Below are 15,991 nucleotides of genomic sequence, written 5' to 3'. Positions count from 1 at the left end.
AAAAATAAAAAAATTTACTTTCTTGTACATTATCATTACATATTACTTATTTACATCACTCAATTGGAAAAAATTTCAGCAAAATTTAGATTGTTCAAGAATGCTACCATTATATTATAAATTTGTGGGTAGTTATTTAATAGTAGTAATAAGCTAACCATAAGGTCTGATATAATTTCTATGAAATTATATCAGACTTAAATTTATGTGTTTGAGAATCATCATTTAGAAATATTTATTGGAAATAATTTTTGAATAGTGGTTTATATTATTGAGATATATAACAAGATTGAAATAGTATATAAGATTCTTTTAAAATATATTAGGAGATTTAAAAAATGAAGATGAGGTTTTGAAGTGGCTTGTTAAACAAATGACTTCAGATGAAATTGAAGATGTCACAGACAAAATGACTGATACTCTTATTGATACACATGAGCATGTTGCAGTTCTTTTCTGTAAGATAATCTGTTTTTAATTATTAAAGTATTGTTTGTTAATTTTAACATTTATATAAAATTATTAGAATAAGCTATTTAATTTTTATATTTAAATTTTAATTATTATTTATTTCTGGTGTTCTTAAAATTAAAAAGTTAATTCCTTTTTTTAATACAGTTTTTTTTTAAAACTGTAAATAAAATATTATACTTATGGAAAATAAACTCAAATAAAATTAAATCTGGAGAAAGATGAAGTAGCAAAATAATCATTAATTGTTTTGCCATTTCCAACAAAAAACATTTTCCAGCTTGAGACTGCTGTCCTTCCCACCTTCATCAACCACATTCTGCTATATGCATGTATGGCGACAATATTCTCATAATCTGGAAGAACAAATCCTGTATCCAAGAATTCCTGTAAAAAAATCAATAACAACACTTATGGTCTTTGGCTCTGCCTTGAACAAGACAACAATCAAACTATTCATTTCCTGGATCTCCAGCTTTCCTCATCCAAAGGAAGCATAACTCAGGTTTATAGAAAACATATACACCATCCAACTTTCATTCTTGCCTCTTTCCATGATCCCTTCACATTCAAGATGACCAAGTTCAGGACCTTCACCCATTCATTGGACACATAACAGAAATACAGAGCTTCTTACAATCACCTAGTATGCAACTCAGTATGGCTACTCCCCACATACTACTAAAGGCCTTATACATTGTCTTTCCTCTGCCACTTCCTCCTCACCAATAAATCATACTCTGTACCAGAGCCGTAACTAGGGTATGGCCAATGTTAATTGCATCTGTATGTAAAAATGTTACTGTTAACTATTTGTATTCCTCTGTAAATATTGTTTTAATAAAGGCGATGCGGGCGCCCATGGGGTCCTGTGGGGGCCTTATGGTTGCTTATTTCACACTTTCCTATCTTCCTTTATTTCCTCTGCTCTCTAACTCTTACTTTCTTTTACTCTTCCTTCCTATTCATACAGGGGTAAAGTTTGCACTAAATTGCAGATAGCCCCTCTTGTCTTTTATTAGAATAGAATAGAATAGGGTATGGCCAATGTGGTCCCCGTCATAGGCGCCAATTTAATAAAGGTGCCAACGAGAAGGTTTCGAGAAGGTGCTCTGTACACAGTTTATAGGACCGTCACTACAACAGGAAGCTAGCCTCCCTTTACAGGGAAGTATCCAAGAAAAATAAACTTTTGTTTACCCTTTCATAGAAGTCCTTCAATTTACTTCCTTCTCTGCAATGCTCTGTCCAGACATGCACCTCCAACCAGGATCTATACTATCCCTGTCAAAGATCATATATAGATCTAGCTGCCACTTAGAATACATAGGTGCTACAATGTGCCCTTTAAGCACTAGCCTTAAAGAACATCAGACGTCCATCATGAAAGGACTGGCCAATATGGCATTGGCTATCTACACCTCCGACACTGACATTGTTATGGAATTTGACAAGACATGCCTCTTACATAGCTCTTCCAGGCAACCCTTTCTCAAAGATCTTGAGCAGTTGGAAATATATAAGGCTACTCGCAATAACACTGCTATTAATTTTTGCAATGCTGACTCCTTCCCCACAACATAAAAGTCTTTCTTCGAACTGTAAATCTTACTATCTTTCTCCTCCCCTTTCTCTCATCTCACCTCACCTCCACTCTGCACAATGTGTGTATGGCAATTCCCATTGTTTCCGTAACTGGGGATTAGTTAGCTGGATGATGTCCAGTGAACATGGGCAAAAATGTTTGCACTTATTATAAAAATTGCTGGATTATAGATTTTAGTGTTTTTAATTCAAGTATAACCAGTTTTGAGTAGCAGTAATTTGTTCATCATTCAAAAAATTCAGTGAAGTTGCTTAACTTTTCCATCAACATTTAAAACTGTGTGTGGCACCATCTGTTATGATATTTTATTAAAAGCCTTTTGTATTTTTAATTATTATAAAATGGCAAAAAGCTTAATTGTGAGGGTAGGAATGGGTTTTATAAAAATTGTAAATGCTAATAACAAGTAAAATTTTCATTAAGTCCAACCTTACTCAAGATATGACATGACTACTTTTTATCTCCTCACCCTTCGACCTTTAACCACCAAAATTTTATAGCATTAATCCCTAATATATAAACCTCTCTGTAAAATTTCAGAAATTTTTATAAAAATACAGAAGTTATTTATTAAGCTTCAAATAGGGTGAACAAAATCATACTCCCTCCTGACACACTAACATCTATGCATACAAAAAAAAACCCTGAATTTTACACTCTTCTGTAACTGCACTTAAATAACAACCAAACCTCATTCAAATGGCTTGAAAACATTTGAAAAGTTAATGAAAAAGGCTGCTTATTAAAGGTTTTTGTCGAGGTTTGGACTTTGAATTTTTTTGCATTTCTTGATGTTTCAAGGTCCCCTGAGTCTAAAAATGTAAAAATATTGGGAGGTCATGTTTTACCCAATTGCCATACTTTTCCTCTCTAATATATAACAGATCCAAGAAAGTAAAAGTGATATTTTAAGTGTACAAAATAGATGAGAGAGATCAAATATGCATATATGTTGTTTTACATTGTGCATATTTGCACAATGTAATTTCATGAATTTCATTATTTTTAAACAATTTATTGTTTATATTTCTTATTATAGTAAGATGACAAATGTATAGAAAATATTTAGTGGAATTTTTTTTTAATAAATTAAAAACAAAAAATTTAAACATGTTTTTGACTCATCATTAAAAAGAAGCATCCATCTCTTGTTAAATCTAATAAAATAAATTTTATAATAATAACATTGTCTTTATTAAACTGTTTTGGATAACACAAATTTTATTAAATGACATATAGTTATTAATTTTATATTTATGAATATTCCATAATTTAAAATTTAATTATTTGGCAAAATTGTATATGTGTTTGCCTAAATTTATAACAAAATTATTACAACATTTAAACAAATATTTCAGAATAGTGATGATTTTAGCCAAATTTAATTATTTTTTGCAAATTACTTTCAATCAAATCAAAGTTAAAAATTTTATTTGATGATAAAATGTTTTTTTTTTTTAGATGATAAATCCAAAAAAAGTGAAAAAGTTTTGAGAGAATTGGAAAATATTGATGATGAAGCAGATCAAAACAATATTATATTTGTGAAAACTGATGACAAGGAAGCCTCAGAGAAATATGGAATCACAAAATTTCCAACTTTGATACTTTTTGATGATGAAATTCCAAATGTTTATGAAGGTAAAATTTATTTTTTGAGATTGTCTTATTTATTTAATTAAACAATGTTTAAAAAATATATTTTTTTAAAGAAACATTTATTACAAAAATATGATGTTAGAAATTTGTTACTTAAATATTCTGTATATTTTAATTGTATTCTGTAATGTTCTGTTTGTAATTCAATAATGTCTATTGATGAATGGTTCCAACATTTGAAAAATTTTAAGAAACATTTGGATTCTTATTTCATGTCAAAAGTTTCAAGATGAATAACAATGAAGAGTTTTATGAAATTTTGTATTTGCAATTAATTTGTAACTATGAAAATAAACTTTTTTGAATAATTTAAATAACCAGTTCTAAAGCTGGTAAAATTTTGAGTTTAGAATTTTATCAATTGTTTTATTAATAATAAATTTTTTAAATCAGTCTTAATGATATCAAAAATTTAAAGACAAGAAATTAATATAAGAAAAATTAAAAAGTTAAAGTTTTTAATTACATACCATTATCTATCTTAAAATATTTTGTTTTATTAATATTTTATTACTTTCAGATGTTTAAAATGTATGCGTAATAATAAATTAGATACATTACAAGAATTCAAGAATATGTGCTAAATTTTTGTAATACTTGATAACTATTTTTTAGTTTATCAAATTATTTATCAGATTCTATATTGTTAAATGTTTGGATTAAAAATTTTACTGCATTTTAAACAGAATTTTAAAGGTATGAGTTGTCTTAAAGTTAAGTTCTTGCAATTCACCTTTTCTTTAGGCCCATCAGTGGCCAAGTGGATAAAACCATTGAATACTGCTAGTTTATTGTGTGTTTGCACCTCACCAGCAGGTCATGTGGAGTTTTCTGGGGTTTTTTCAAACTTCTAACACCTAAATAGAGGCCTGTTTACCATGGAAAGTCCTCCCAGGAGGCATCTGCCTAAGTAGATTGCTAATGTGTTCCATGTGATGTCCAGTTGTTTTTTTTGTTTTTTTAACATTTCAAATTTTTGAACTCTACTTCCAACTCTTAAGTAACAAATATTCGCGCAAAAGTTTCATTGCATAAGTAAGATAATATAGTTTATTTTAAAATCAGAAATGTTAGAACACCTTTGTGATTTGTTGATATAATTTGTATATTATTATTAACAAATTAAGTTTTTAATGAAAATGTAGAAGAATTGAATATGGAAATTAGAATTATTTTTTAAAAAGTTATGTCTAGATATTTTTAATAAATTATCTCATATCAGAATTTTTTGGAACTTTATGTTGGCATTAACAACTTTCTAAGATTAACTGAATAAAATTTGTTTTGTAGTTTATAACAATCAAGAAAAATTACTGGAGTCTTAAATTATTTTAATTAGAAATGTATCTTTTTATTGTATCATCAATATAATGTAAAGATGATAATAATATGATATCCAATTTATTGATACAACATTTATAACATTTTGTACTGCATATATATTTTTATAACATGAATGGAAAAATCAAATTTGATACAATTAATTGATTTTTTAGAATTTTCTTAAAAGCTTTTAGTATTTATAAAAGCTTCTGCAACTATTTTGTGACAAAAATGACTAAATTTAGGTAAAAATTTAGTATTTTAAGTGAATTTTATATTTCAAATTTAGCTGTTTTTGTTATTTAATTTTCTTTTTAATGTTTACTTCTTTTGCAGTTAGTAATTTATGTGTTTATAAGAATAATATATTTTTAAAAATATGATTATAATTTTATACATATAGGTGATTTAATGAAAGAAGAAGAAGTTTTAGATTGGTTAATTAGTCAAAAATCAGATGAAGAAATAGAAGATGTGACTGAAAATATGTTAGATCAATTAATTGAAAATACACCAACGTTAGCAGTCTTATTTTGTAAGTATGTTTAAAAAAAAAACATTACTAAGAAGTTATATAATAAATATAATCTATAATTTTGTAATTTTTTTGATAAAATAACTAGAAAAATAATTAGTTTATACAATTGTTATTTTATTATAATGATGAAAAATAAAAATTCTAATATAAAAACTATGTTTATAACAGGATATTGCACTGACCTTTTGCAGTTCCAGCTGTAGAGAATATATTTTTTTATATGTTTATAACACTTTTTAAATCTGTATATATATTAAAAGCAAAATGTTCTGTCTCCACTGAAATTGATACAAACAATCAGCATGTAAGAAGGTCCCACCAGGTCACAGGTGGGGTCTACAATTCATTCCTCAAAAGGGTCATCCGTTAACTTCATCTGTGGACTCAGCATGAATTTGTAGAAAGGGTTAACAAAGAGGAAGGAAGGTCTTTGTGCAGAGATAGGAGGAACTTTTGACTCAGACTTGAAGTTGAAGAGATGGTTATTTGTTTGTTCCAATAGCAACTATTCTTCATGTTTGGTTTTTGAATACTTCTATATTCTATATTTTGAATAATTCTATATTCAGTATGTAACCAAAGGTTATATATAGAATATAGATATAAGGTGCATATTTTTTGTTTTAGATGGGTTGATCTGTAAGATTGGATCAGTCTTTGTCACGTGATACAGATTACTTCTATCATGTGTGTTAGTTAGTGGAAAGTGTACAAGTAGAATCGAATCATATTTACTCCATGAATAAAACCGCTGCTATAATGGCAAAATGGGAGATTGCATGCCATACATTCTTACCGTACAATCTTGCAATATTGTTTCTTAACACTTAATTTTTTCATTTCAGTTTATTGGATATTTTAATAATGTCTTCACTTACCACTTATTAAGTTTTAAATGCTTTTCATTGGCGACAGTTAAACATATTTCTTCACTGTCAACTATCAGCTTGACTTTAATCATGGAGATTGCCATCTTTAATCTTTTTTATCCAATCCAAATTATCTCACCCTCTACTTAGATTAATTTGATTGTGATCCAGTTGATCCTAGATGGCATTTGTATATGTGGATACAGATTGATCAGATTGCTATAGTTCATCTGTATATGGAATTTGAACGATTAGAGTAATCTTGGATCAGTTTGATTCCAAATGTATATGCACCCATAGAGATTTAGTTTCAGTTTTTATATCTGTATATACGAGGGTGTTCAAAAAGTATTGGACATTTATTTTTCCCGCATAAACCAATGATGCACGGGAGGTCTCTTTCGGTGGAGTTGTGGAGGGGACAGTCATGCACAGTCCTGAATTTTTTCCCGCCTGCAGGAAGCGTCAGTCGCTGGCAGTCAGCCTGCCTATGAGTGAGGACGTGTAGTGAGCACTCATCGGATTCCACTAAGTTGGAAAATGACTGAACAACGTGAGCAGTGATATCGCATCAAATTTTGCCAAAAGCTTGGCGATATCCAAGCAGAAACCATTAGCAAGATTCATCAGGCTTTCGGGGACAATCCTCGAGGCCAAAAAAAGCGTGGCAGGTCCACAGCAATGTCAAGGTCATGTTGACAGTTTTTTTCGACTCCCGTGGGGTGGTGTATCTTGAGTATGCACCACAAGGCCAAACCATCACAAAGGAGTACTACCAGAAGGCCCTTCATCATCTTTGTGATACTGTGCGACGCAAACAATTGGATCTGTGGTCAACCAAAACTTGGCAGCTCCATAATGATAACACACCCGCCCATTCTGTGCATCAGATTCAGACTTTTGTCGCCAAACACAACATCCTGTGATTTTTCACGCTCCGTACTCTCCCCACATGGCTCCGTGTGACTTTTGGCTATTTCCCAAGCTGAAAATGCCGCTAAAAGGAACCCGATTTTAGTCAAGAGAAGACATCATGCTGAATGCGATGGACTGGCTGATGGCCATTCCAAAAGATGCATTCTAGCAGTGTTTCCAGCAATGGCAGGAGCTCTGGGAGAAGTGTATACATTACCAAGGAGACTACTTTGAATGGAATTAGGGTTTTGTACCTCAAAATCAATAAATGTATTTTTGCCAACCAAAGATCCGATACTTTTGAACACCCCTCGTATATTAAAAGCAAAATGTTCCATCACCACTACACACAAATAAAGTAAATTTAAAAATTAATTTGATTTACAATTTGAAAATTTCAAAACAATTGTTAAACAGTTTTTAAAAAGTTTTAATTTTTAATTGATTTGATTTTAATTAGTTTTAATTTTATTTTTTATTTTAGTTTTGGTTTTGATTAAAGGCCAAAGTTTGAATTNATTTATTTAGTATTAATTTAGTTTGTATAATTATTTTTAATAATATTTATTTATTTATTTAATTTTATGTGCATGTTTTGAACCTTTAATTACAGTTTTGTTAATTAATTTGGAACTTTTTTTCTTTTGCAACATAATTATAGAAATTGTTTCAGCATTGTTTTGCACAAAAGATAATTTAACTTTTTTTTAGTAATTTCATAATTAATTTTATTTTGTAAATTTGCCTGCTTTTTAAAATTTTTTTTGTAATTTGTAAGCAAGTTAGCATTAATTGAACCATTGGGAAATCTAATTTTAAATAAATATTAGATACAATTAAGAAATAGTATTTATATTTCAAAAAACTAAAAATTATCCAAAATCAATTTTCTTTCATCAGCTTCTTCTGATGTTTATAGATAATTACTTTGAAATATTGTTGTTACCTTTATTTCTTATGTCTTCATTAATTAATTAATTTTCTGTTACATCATTTCTTAATGCATAGACATTTGAACTACCTTATTTAAAATAATATTTGATTGCCAAATGATCTGTCTGATTATTTATTGGGCTATATTAAGGCTAATTTAATAATTAGATATAAAGCAGTTTAGCTAGAGGTAGACAATTATACCACCATTTCATGATAAATTTAATAATTATAAATAAATTTTATTCTAATTAAAAATTAAATAATCCAGTGGATCATTTGGCAATACTAATAAGAATTGTGTTGTTGTATATGTTGTTAATAATATTTGAGTTTAAAATATTTCAAATTGAGTTTTAAATTTTAAATGTTGAATTATACAGTCAAACTTCAGTATTTAAATTAATTTTAATGTGCATGAGGAAAAGATACTATTTCTGTTTTTCAGTACAAACTGCAGTTGAATCTAAATCAAATTAATTAATTAATAAAAACCGCATTAATTCATNGGGGGTCGACTGTATTTGTTTATGCTTGTAAACAGAACTGAACTACTGCATGCACTTTATAAGCATACAAAATCCCAGCTTAAGTCTATGGCAGAGCTTTCTCATAACATTCTTCAGGACACAATCTGCTCAGCATTCCAAATAGCTTACAATATTCACCAACCTGGACTTGATGTTCATGCTAAATTTGGTTGAGATTGGTCAAGTGGTTTCACAGTAGTTTATTTAAATCCAAAGGTTTTTGAGTGTAAAGAAATGTGCTTTGCTCTAAGTGATCTTATTAGGAAATGAATATAATCTACTCAGAATAGGTAGTTTTTTCTGGATTCAAAATAATAGTAAGAAAAACAAATGATAATGAAATTACCATGATAAAATTATGATAAAGTTCATCATTATGATGATTAAAAAATGAAAATTATGATGATAAACAATATTTTTAAAATGTTTTAGTAAATATTTTTTAATATATGATATGTTGTTATACTGAATTCATTTAGATCAATTTCAAGGTGTTTGTTTATTTTTAAATTATTGAATTAGTTCCAATAAGCATTTGTTTAATGAAAAATTTGTTTCACTTTTGGAAAAAATCAATTTTTGAAACACTTTTAGGAACAAATTATATTTGAAAGCTGTTTGAATGTATTTAAATATTTTCTCTTATATTTAAATAATTGTATGCTATTAATGCATGTAACATTCCAAGTATAATGTAGTCAGTTATCAATGAGGAGGATTACTGCATTGGTATTAGCAATGATCTTAGTCATCAAAATTTCTCCATTACAACCTTTCAGCCAGTCTTGATGCATAATGAAGAATAAAAGTCAATTATTATTTTGTCCATTTTCATTGCACTATCTATATCTATAAATGAGAATGTTTGTTCACTATGCACTCTTAGGCCATTTGACCAATTGCTACAAAACGCAGCAGTTATGTTTATATTTCTCTAACTTAGATAATGTCATACATACCATCCCAAAATATTGATTGGATTTGTATATATCAATTAATTTTTTACTACATTTGATTTTCTGGCTTTATATTTAGCACCATCTATTGGCAAAAAATTTAAAAAATAATAAACTAAATATTATGCAAAAAAGGATATAATTAAAAAAATTATATTTATTTAGTATAATTACAATGACAATGATATAGCAGGAAGTAGACACATTATATTATTACTGCCACTGGTAGCACAGAGCACTCACCTATGTTCAGTTGAAAGTGTTACACTGTGAAAACTACAAAAGCATTTAATTTTCCACATCTAACAACTCTGGTTTTTTCATTTCTGAATGGTACTTTTTTAATTCTAATAAATGTCCATCAGTGGCTGAGTGGATAGAACCACCTAACACTGGTAGTTGGTTGTGGGTTAGAGCATTACCAATGGGCTGGCCATGTGGAGTTTTCTGGGTTTTCATCTCCTTAATAACACCTAAATAGGGATCAGTTTCCCATAAAAATTCTCCCAGGAGGCATCCCCTTGGCAGAATTGAAAATGTTTTATCTTATTATTATTAATGTGAGAGCTTGGATTTTATTTAACTATAAATTTTTGCACAATTATATAAACCAAAAAATAATGCTTAAAAATTTATATTAAATGCAAAGAAAACTATATAAATTTTTCCCAGCAATTAATAAAAAGATGGAAGGATATGCTTGTATCTTTAACCGAGTTCACTTCCATTTAAAGGTGATAGCCATAATGTTCAATCTTTCAATTGTAAATAGCTTATGGTAAATAAACAGGTATTTGTTATTGTTAATCTTGTGTTTGGTGCACTTCCTTAAAACACACCATCTCTTGTATCGCCTCCATCCCACATCCAACTGCCTAAATATGCAATCGCTTGTGTGTGAATGCTATTGCTATCACAATTTATATGTCACTTAAGATATAGTGGTGTTATCCTGATGTGACATTATGATATAGTACCGACACTTGTCACACTAGGATCTCATTTGTTGTTTTTAATGCCTGCAAATTGAGCTAAATAAGTTTTATGCTTAAATATAAAGTTTATTTACATTGGGTTCATATTAAAATAACTGTTTAATATAATAAATGGTAACAAAAACACTGCTAGATTTGGTATAATGAGTCTCACCTATCTTTTAGTGACTATTTAGTGTATTTCAAAATAAAGCAATATATCTGATTTAGTGACTGAATTTGGAAACTCTATTCCTTTCAAACTTTGCTTCAGAATGACTTAATTTAGTTTGTTTGTAATGGCTTTTGAGTTTGTTCAGTGTTGCTGCCAGCAATATTTATGAATATACAAACAGAGTGTAAGCTGGAGTTTAGACTCAGTTGTCATGTTAAATTTGTTAAAACTTTAGGAATGTCAAGCAAAAATTGAGTGTGTACAGTCGACCCCCCTATAAGATATAGATATGTTCCATTCTTTAGGAATCCAATTTCTTACGAGTCGTTCCAATCACAGTCCGACACGTGTCAAGTTTACGGACTACGGCTGATTGAAAGGTTTTCTTCCATAAAATTAATCGATTCTAGACTAATCCGACTCAACATTTCCAAAATACGTATATTTTTTTTGGAAATAATCCGTATAAACTACGCTATAAANATATTAAAAAATATTTACTAAAACATTTTAAAAATATTGTTTATCATCATAATTTTCATTTTTTAATCATCATAATGATGAACTTTATCATAATTTTATCATGGTAATTTCATTATCATTTGTTTTTCTTACTATTATTTTGAATCCAGAAAAAACTACCTATTCTGAGTAGATTATATTCATTTCCTAATAAGATCACTTAGAGCAAAGCACATTTCTTTACACTCAAAAACCTTTGGATTTAAATAAACTACTGTGAAACCACTTGACCAATCTCAACCAAATTTAGCATGAACATCAAGTCCAGGTTGGTGAATATTGTAAGCTATTTGGAATGCTGAGCAGATTGTGTCCTGAAGAATGTTATGAGAAAGCTCTGCCATAGACTTAAGCTGGGATTTTGTATGCTTATAAAGTGCATGCAGTAGTTCAGTTCTGTTTACAAGCATAAACAAATACAGTTGACCCCCCTATAATTACGGTCCCTATAATTACGATTCCTATAAAACTATGAAAAAATTGTGACCAGTATCCGTAAAAAACAGTAAAAACCCCCTATAATTACCTCAAACGTCATCGGGCAGCCGAACTACTTTCCCGCCGTGGAAAGTAGTTCGGCTGCCCGATGATGTTTGAGATAATTATAGGGGGTTTTTACTGTTTTTTACGGATACTGGTCACAATTTTTTCATAGTTTTATAGGAATCGTAATTATAGGGACCGTAATTATAGGGGGGTCAACTGTATTTGTTTATGCTTGTAAACAGAACTGAACTACTGCATGCACTTTATAAGCATACAAAATCCCAGCTTAAGTCTATGGCAGAGCTTTCTCATAACATTCTTCAGGACACAATCTGCTCAGCATTCCAAATAGCTTACAATATTCACCAACCTGGACTTGATGTTCATGCTAAATTTGGTTGAGATTGGTCAAGTGGTTTCACAGTAGTTTATTTAAATCCAAAGGTTTTTGAGTGTAAAGAAATGTGCTTTGCTCTAAGTGATCTTATTAGGAAATGAATATAATCTACTCAGAATAGGTAGTTTTTTCTGGATTCAAAATAATAGTAAGAAAAACAAATGATAATGAAATTACCATGATAAAATTATGATAAAGTTCATCATTATGATGATTAAAAAATGAAAATTATGATGATAAACAATATTTTTAAAATGTTTTAGTAAATATTTTTTAATATATGATATGTTGTTATACTGAATTCATTTAGATCAATTTCAAGATTCAATTACAATTGTAAAAATGTAAAAATATTATCAATATAATGGTTTTCTAAATAGAGCAAACACTCATATTTTTTATTTTGTTTTTTAGATGACAAAAAGAATCCTGAAAGTGAAGAAATATTAAAGGAATTAGAAAACATTGATGATGATTTAGATGGTCATGGTATTCCATTTGTAAAAATTGATGATGATAGTATGGCAAAGGAATTTGGTGTTAAAGATGAATTGCCTATTCTTTTGTACTTTGAAAATCAACTTCCAAGTGTATATGAAGGTATAATTTTTTTTAATAATTATATAAAAAAATTTTCATCTAAAATTTATTATTAAGGAAATTTTTTATTGTTCAAATTATATGTAAGTATAATTCCATAACATATTTTCAGATTTTAATGTATCAATATTAAATTAATTGAAAAAATTTTTTCTTCTAAAAGCTTATAAGATAGTTTACTTCTTAAAATTGTTTTTGGTTAATACTTTATCCTGTCATTACATGAACCTGAAGATGGCTAGTAAATTAGCCAGAAATATTTGTTTTTCCAAAAATTAAATTTGATGGATTGTAAAAATTTTTAAATTTTTGTGGTTTGATGTTCCTGGCATTCTGTGCTTTTATCAGAGATCTTCAATTGATTTTCAGTTAACTTTATATAAGCTGTTAAAATTATATGTATATGTATAAATATTAGGACATCATGCAACTGTAGTATCATGATAGAATTGAGACAGAGCCAGAAATAAAGAAGAAATCCTTGCACTTGCACTATGAAAGAAGCTATCATTGCACTTACTGGTCATGAGTGAGTGCAAAATTCATTGCAACTAATGCAAAATGGCAAGGTTTTATCAAAATTGACCTGCCAGATTTTGAGAACAAACTGAATTTTATAAGATGTGGTAGCAACCTTGGGACATTGCCTGACAAAATTGCGCAGGTCATGTGATATCACTTTAGTGCATGTACTCATACTACAACCTTGCATCGCAAAAATGAAGTCGTGGATCTCCATTTCTTTATTACATTTTTGTATTCCTCATCACAATTAATGATAAATTGAATTAAAATAAATTGATCAAGTTTTGAGATTGAATGCAATTTTGTAAGCATTGTAGCTTTGTTCTGCCTCAATAAAAAATAATGTAGTGATGTTATGTTTAATATTCTTTTTGACTTTATTTCAGAGTAATATTGTGAGAAGATGTAAAACTTCAAACTGTTTCAATAAATATAAAATATAGCAATAAAGTTTTAAAATTGGTGCTACTGCACTGTTATTATGCAGCCTTTAAATGAATTATGACAAGTCATATTTTATACTTTGATTAAAGTAATACTGAACTGAATAGTAATCAGTTGTTTCTTTAGTATAAAGTAGAACTGACAATCATTAATGTCATTAAAATATAAAGTATTTAAACTATTAAAATACATACCATAAACAATATATAACAAAAGATAACTAAATTCTTAATTTTATTGTACTATATTGAAAAATTTATGTTTTTATAAAAATGCAACATGAGAGAAGAGGATCAGTTTGATTTGAAATAGAAACTTTTTATTTAATAAATTAAAAAAATAAATTTTTTAATTTAAAAAATTTTTATAACAGCACATACCTGTGATCTGTGTATCTATATTTTAAGTATTCATATATTAAAATGCATTGTAGATGTTAGAATACAGTATTCAAAAATAAATCATTGTTTGTAAAATATAGCTTTTGCTAAACTTGCTGGTACACATTTCTTCTGTATCTATCCACTTTATGTTGACTAGCAAATATTTTACAGAACATATAACAAATCTCTATTTTCTAATATTTTGTGCAAGATTCTTTATTACCAGTAATGTTGTTTACATTTACATTAATAAATTAAATAACATCAGAACTGCTTAAATATCTTATTTTATTGTACTATTTTTTTATAGGTTTACTTTATTTTTATCAATTGTTATCAGTTTATAAAAAAAATAAAATAAACTTATAAATAAATATATAATACTAATATACATAAACTTATAAATATTAATATATAATATGAGAAAAATTGTTTATTAATTGATAACAATTATTAAGCATTTTTTTCTCATATTATATATTAATTTGACAAATTAGATGAATAAATCTGAAAATAGAGCTGCTCCATTGATTAAACATTTTCAGGTAAATGTTATGAAATATATTAAGCATTTTTTTTTTAACAGGAGATCTTAAAAATGAGGAAGAAGTTATGACTTGGTTAATATTACAAAAAGAAGAAGATACTATAGAAGAAGTTACAGAAGAAATGTTAGAAGAACTTATTGAAGAAAAACAATATGTACTTGTATTTTTTGGTAAGAAATTATCAAAATATTTAAGAATTTTAATTACTTTTTTATTTCAGTTGTTATACTTTAAATTTTATTATATTTAACATTCCTTAAAATATATTTTAATGAATAAACTTATACTGTATTTTGCAAACTAGTCTTGTTATTTTTTGAATTCAGAATTGGAAAGTGTAATTTCTGAGAAACCTGATATAGAATACAAAATTATTTTTATTCATGTTATTATTTGCTTTATTTTTATTATTTCATTACACATTTAAGAAATTTATTACAAATCAGTTTACTGATTATATGTAAAATAATTATGTAATACAATAACATATTTTGAAAAACTGATTAGAATTATTTCTTTAGATTGTACCATATTTTTTTACTTATTTTGAATGATATAAATTTTGTTAAAAGTATAATGCACTCTTGCTAATCTGAACTAATTATTGTATGTGGTTGTTCAGATTAGTGGTGTTATGTATAAAGAAAATAAAGTCAAACTAAACAAGTCTTACATCAGAAAGATCTGATACTTATTAATTTGAATACAAAATTTTATTGGGCTGCAATTTGAAAAATTGTAAACCTTTAAATTCCACTTGTTGTCCATCTATTTGTCTCTCCCTAATCTCAAGAACAGAGTTAGATAGATGAAAGATGAGACCAGATATGGAAACCTCAGGCAAAGGCTTCAACCATATACTATAACTATATACGAACTATAACTATTTTACATTTCTACTGACTTAAACCAGTTATTTATTTTAGGGCTTATCACATCAGTGAATATGAACACAAAAATTTTTTAAATTAAAATATATCAAAATGCATTTTGGACTCTAAAATAGTTACCCTTCAGTTGGTGTTTCAATTAAACAAACACAAATAACTGGTTTAAGTTAGTAGAAACGTTTAATGAAATTAAGGGCAAAAGGCAAAAAACATTACATTGGTATTAAAAGAATAATATGCCTATATT

General features: G+C 28.0%; 1 protein-coding gene across 1 annotated transcript in view; it reads left to right on the top strand.

Moving 5' to 3' along the window:
* LOC111614584 overlaps positions 1-15,991 on the top strand; it is a gene marked incomplete at its 3' end in the record, with an annotated part of 119,178 nt that overhangs the window by 61,450 nt on the left and 41,737 nt on the right. The window contains exons 12-16 of the mRNA XM_023355955.1: positions 327-458; positions 3,539-3,718; positions 5,463-5,594; positions 12,769-12,954; positions 14,893-15,024. Of these exons, the coding sequence (XP_023211723.1) occupies positions 327-458; positions 3,539-3,718; positions 5,463-5,594; positions 12,769-12,954; positions 14,893-15,024 (762 nt within the window). The remainder of the gene's footprint in view (positions 1-326; positions 459-3,538; positions 3,719-5,462; positions 5,595-12,768; positions 12,955-14,892; positions 15,025-15,991) is intronic.

The sequence above is a fragment of the Centruroides sculpturatus genome, unplaced genomic scaffold (assembly GCF_000671375.1).
Source record: "Centruroides sculpturatus isolate CEXI.00-Female unplaced genomic scaffold, Cexi_2.0 scaffold1793, whole genome shotgun sequence".
Taxonomy (NCBI): Eukaryota; Metazoa; Arthropoda; class Arachnida; order Scorpiones; family Buthidae; genus Centruroides; species Centruroides sculpturatus.
The sequence above is the reverse complement of the archived record's forward strand: the minus strand, read 5'-3'. Positions and strand labels throughout refer to the sequence as shown.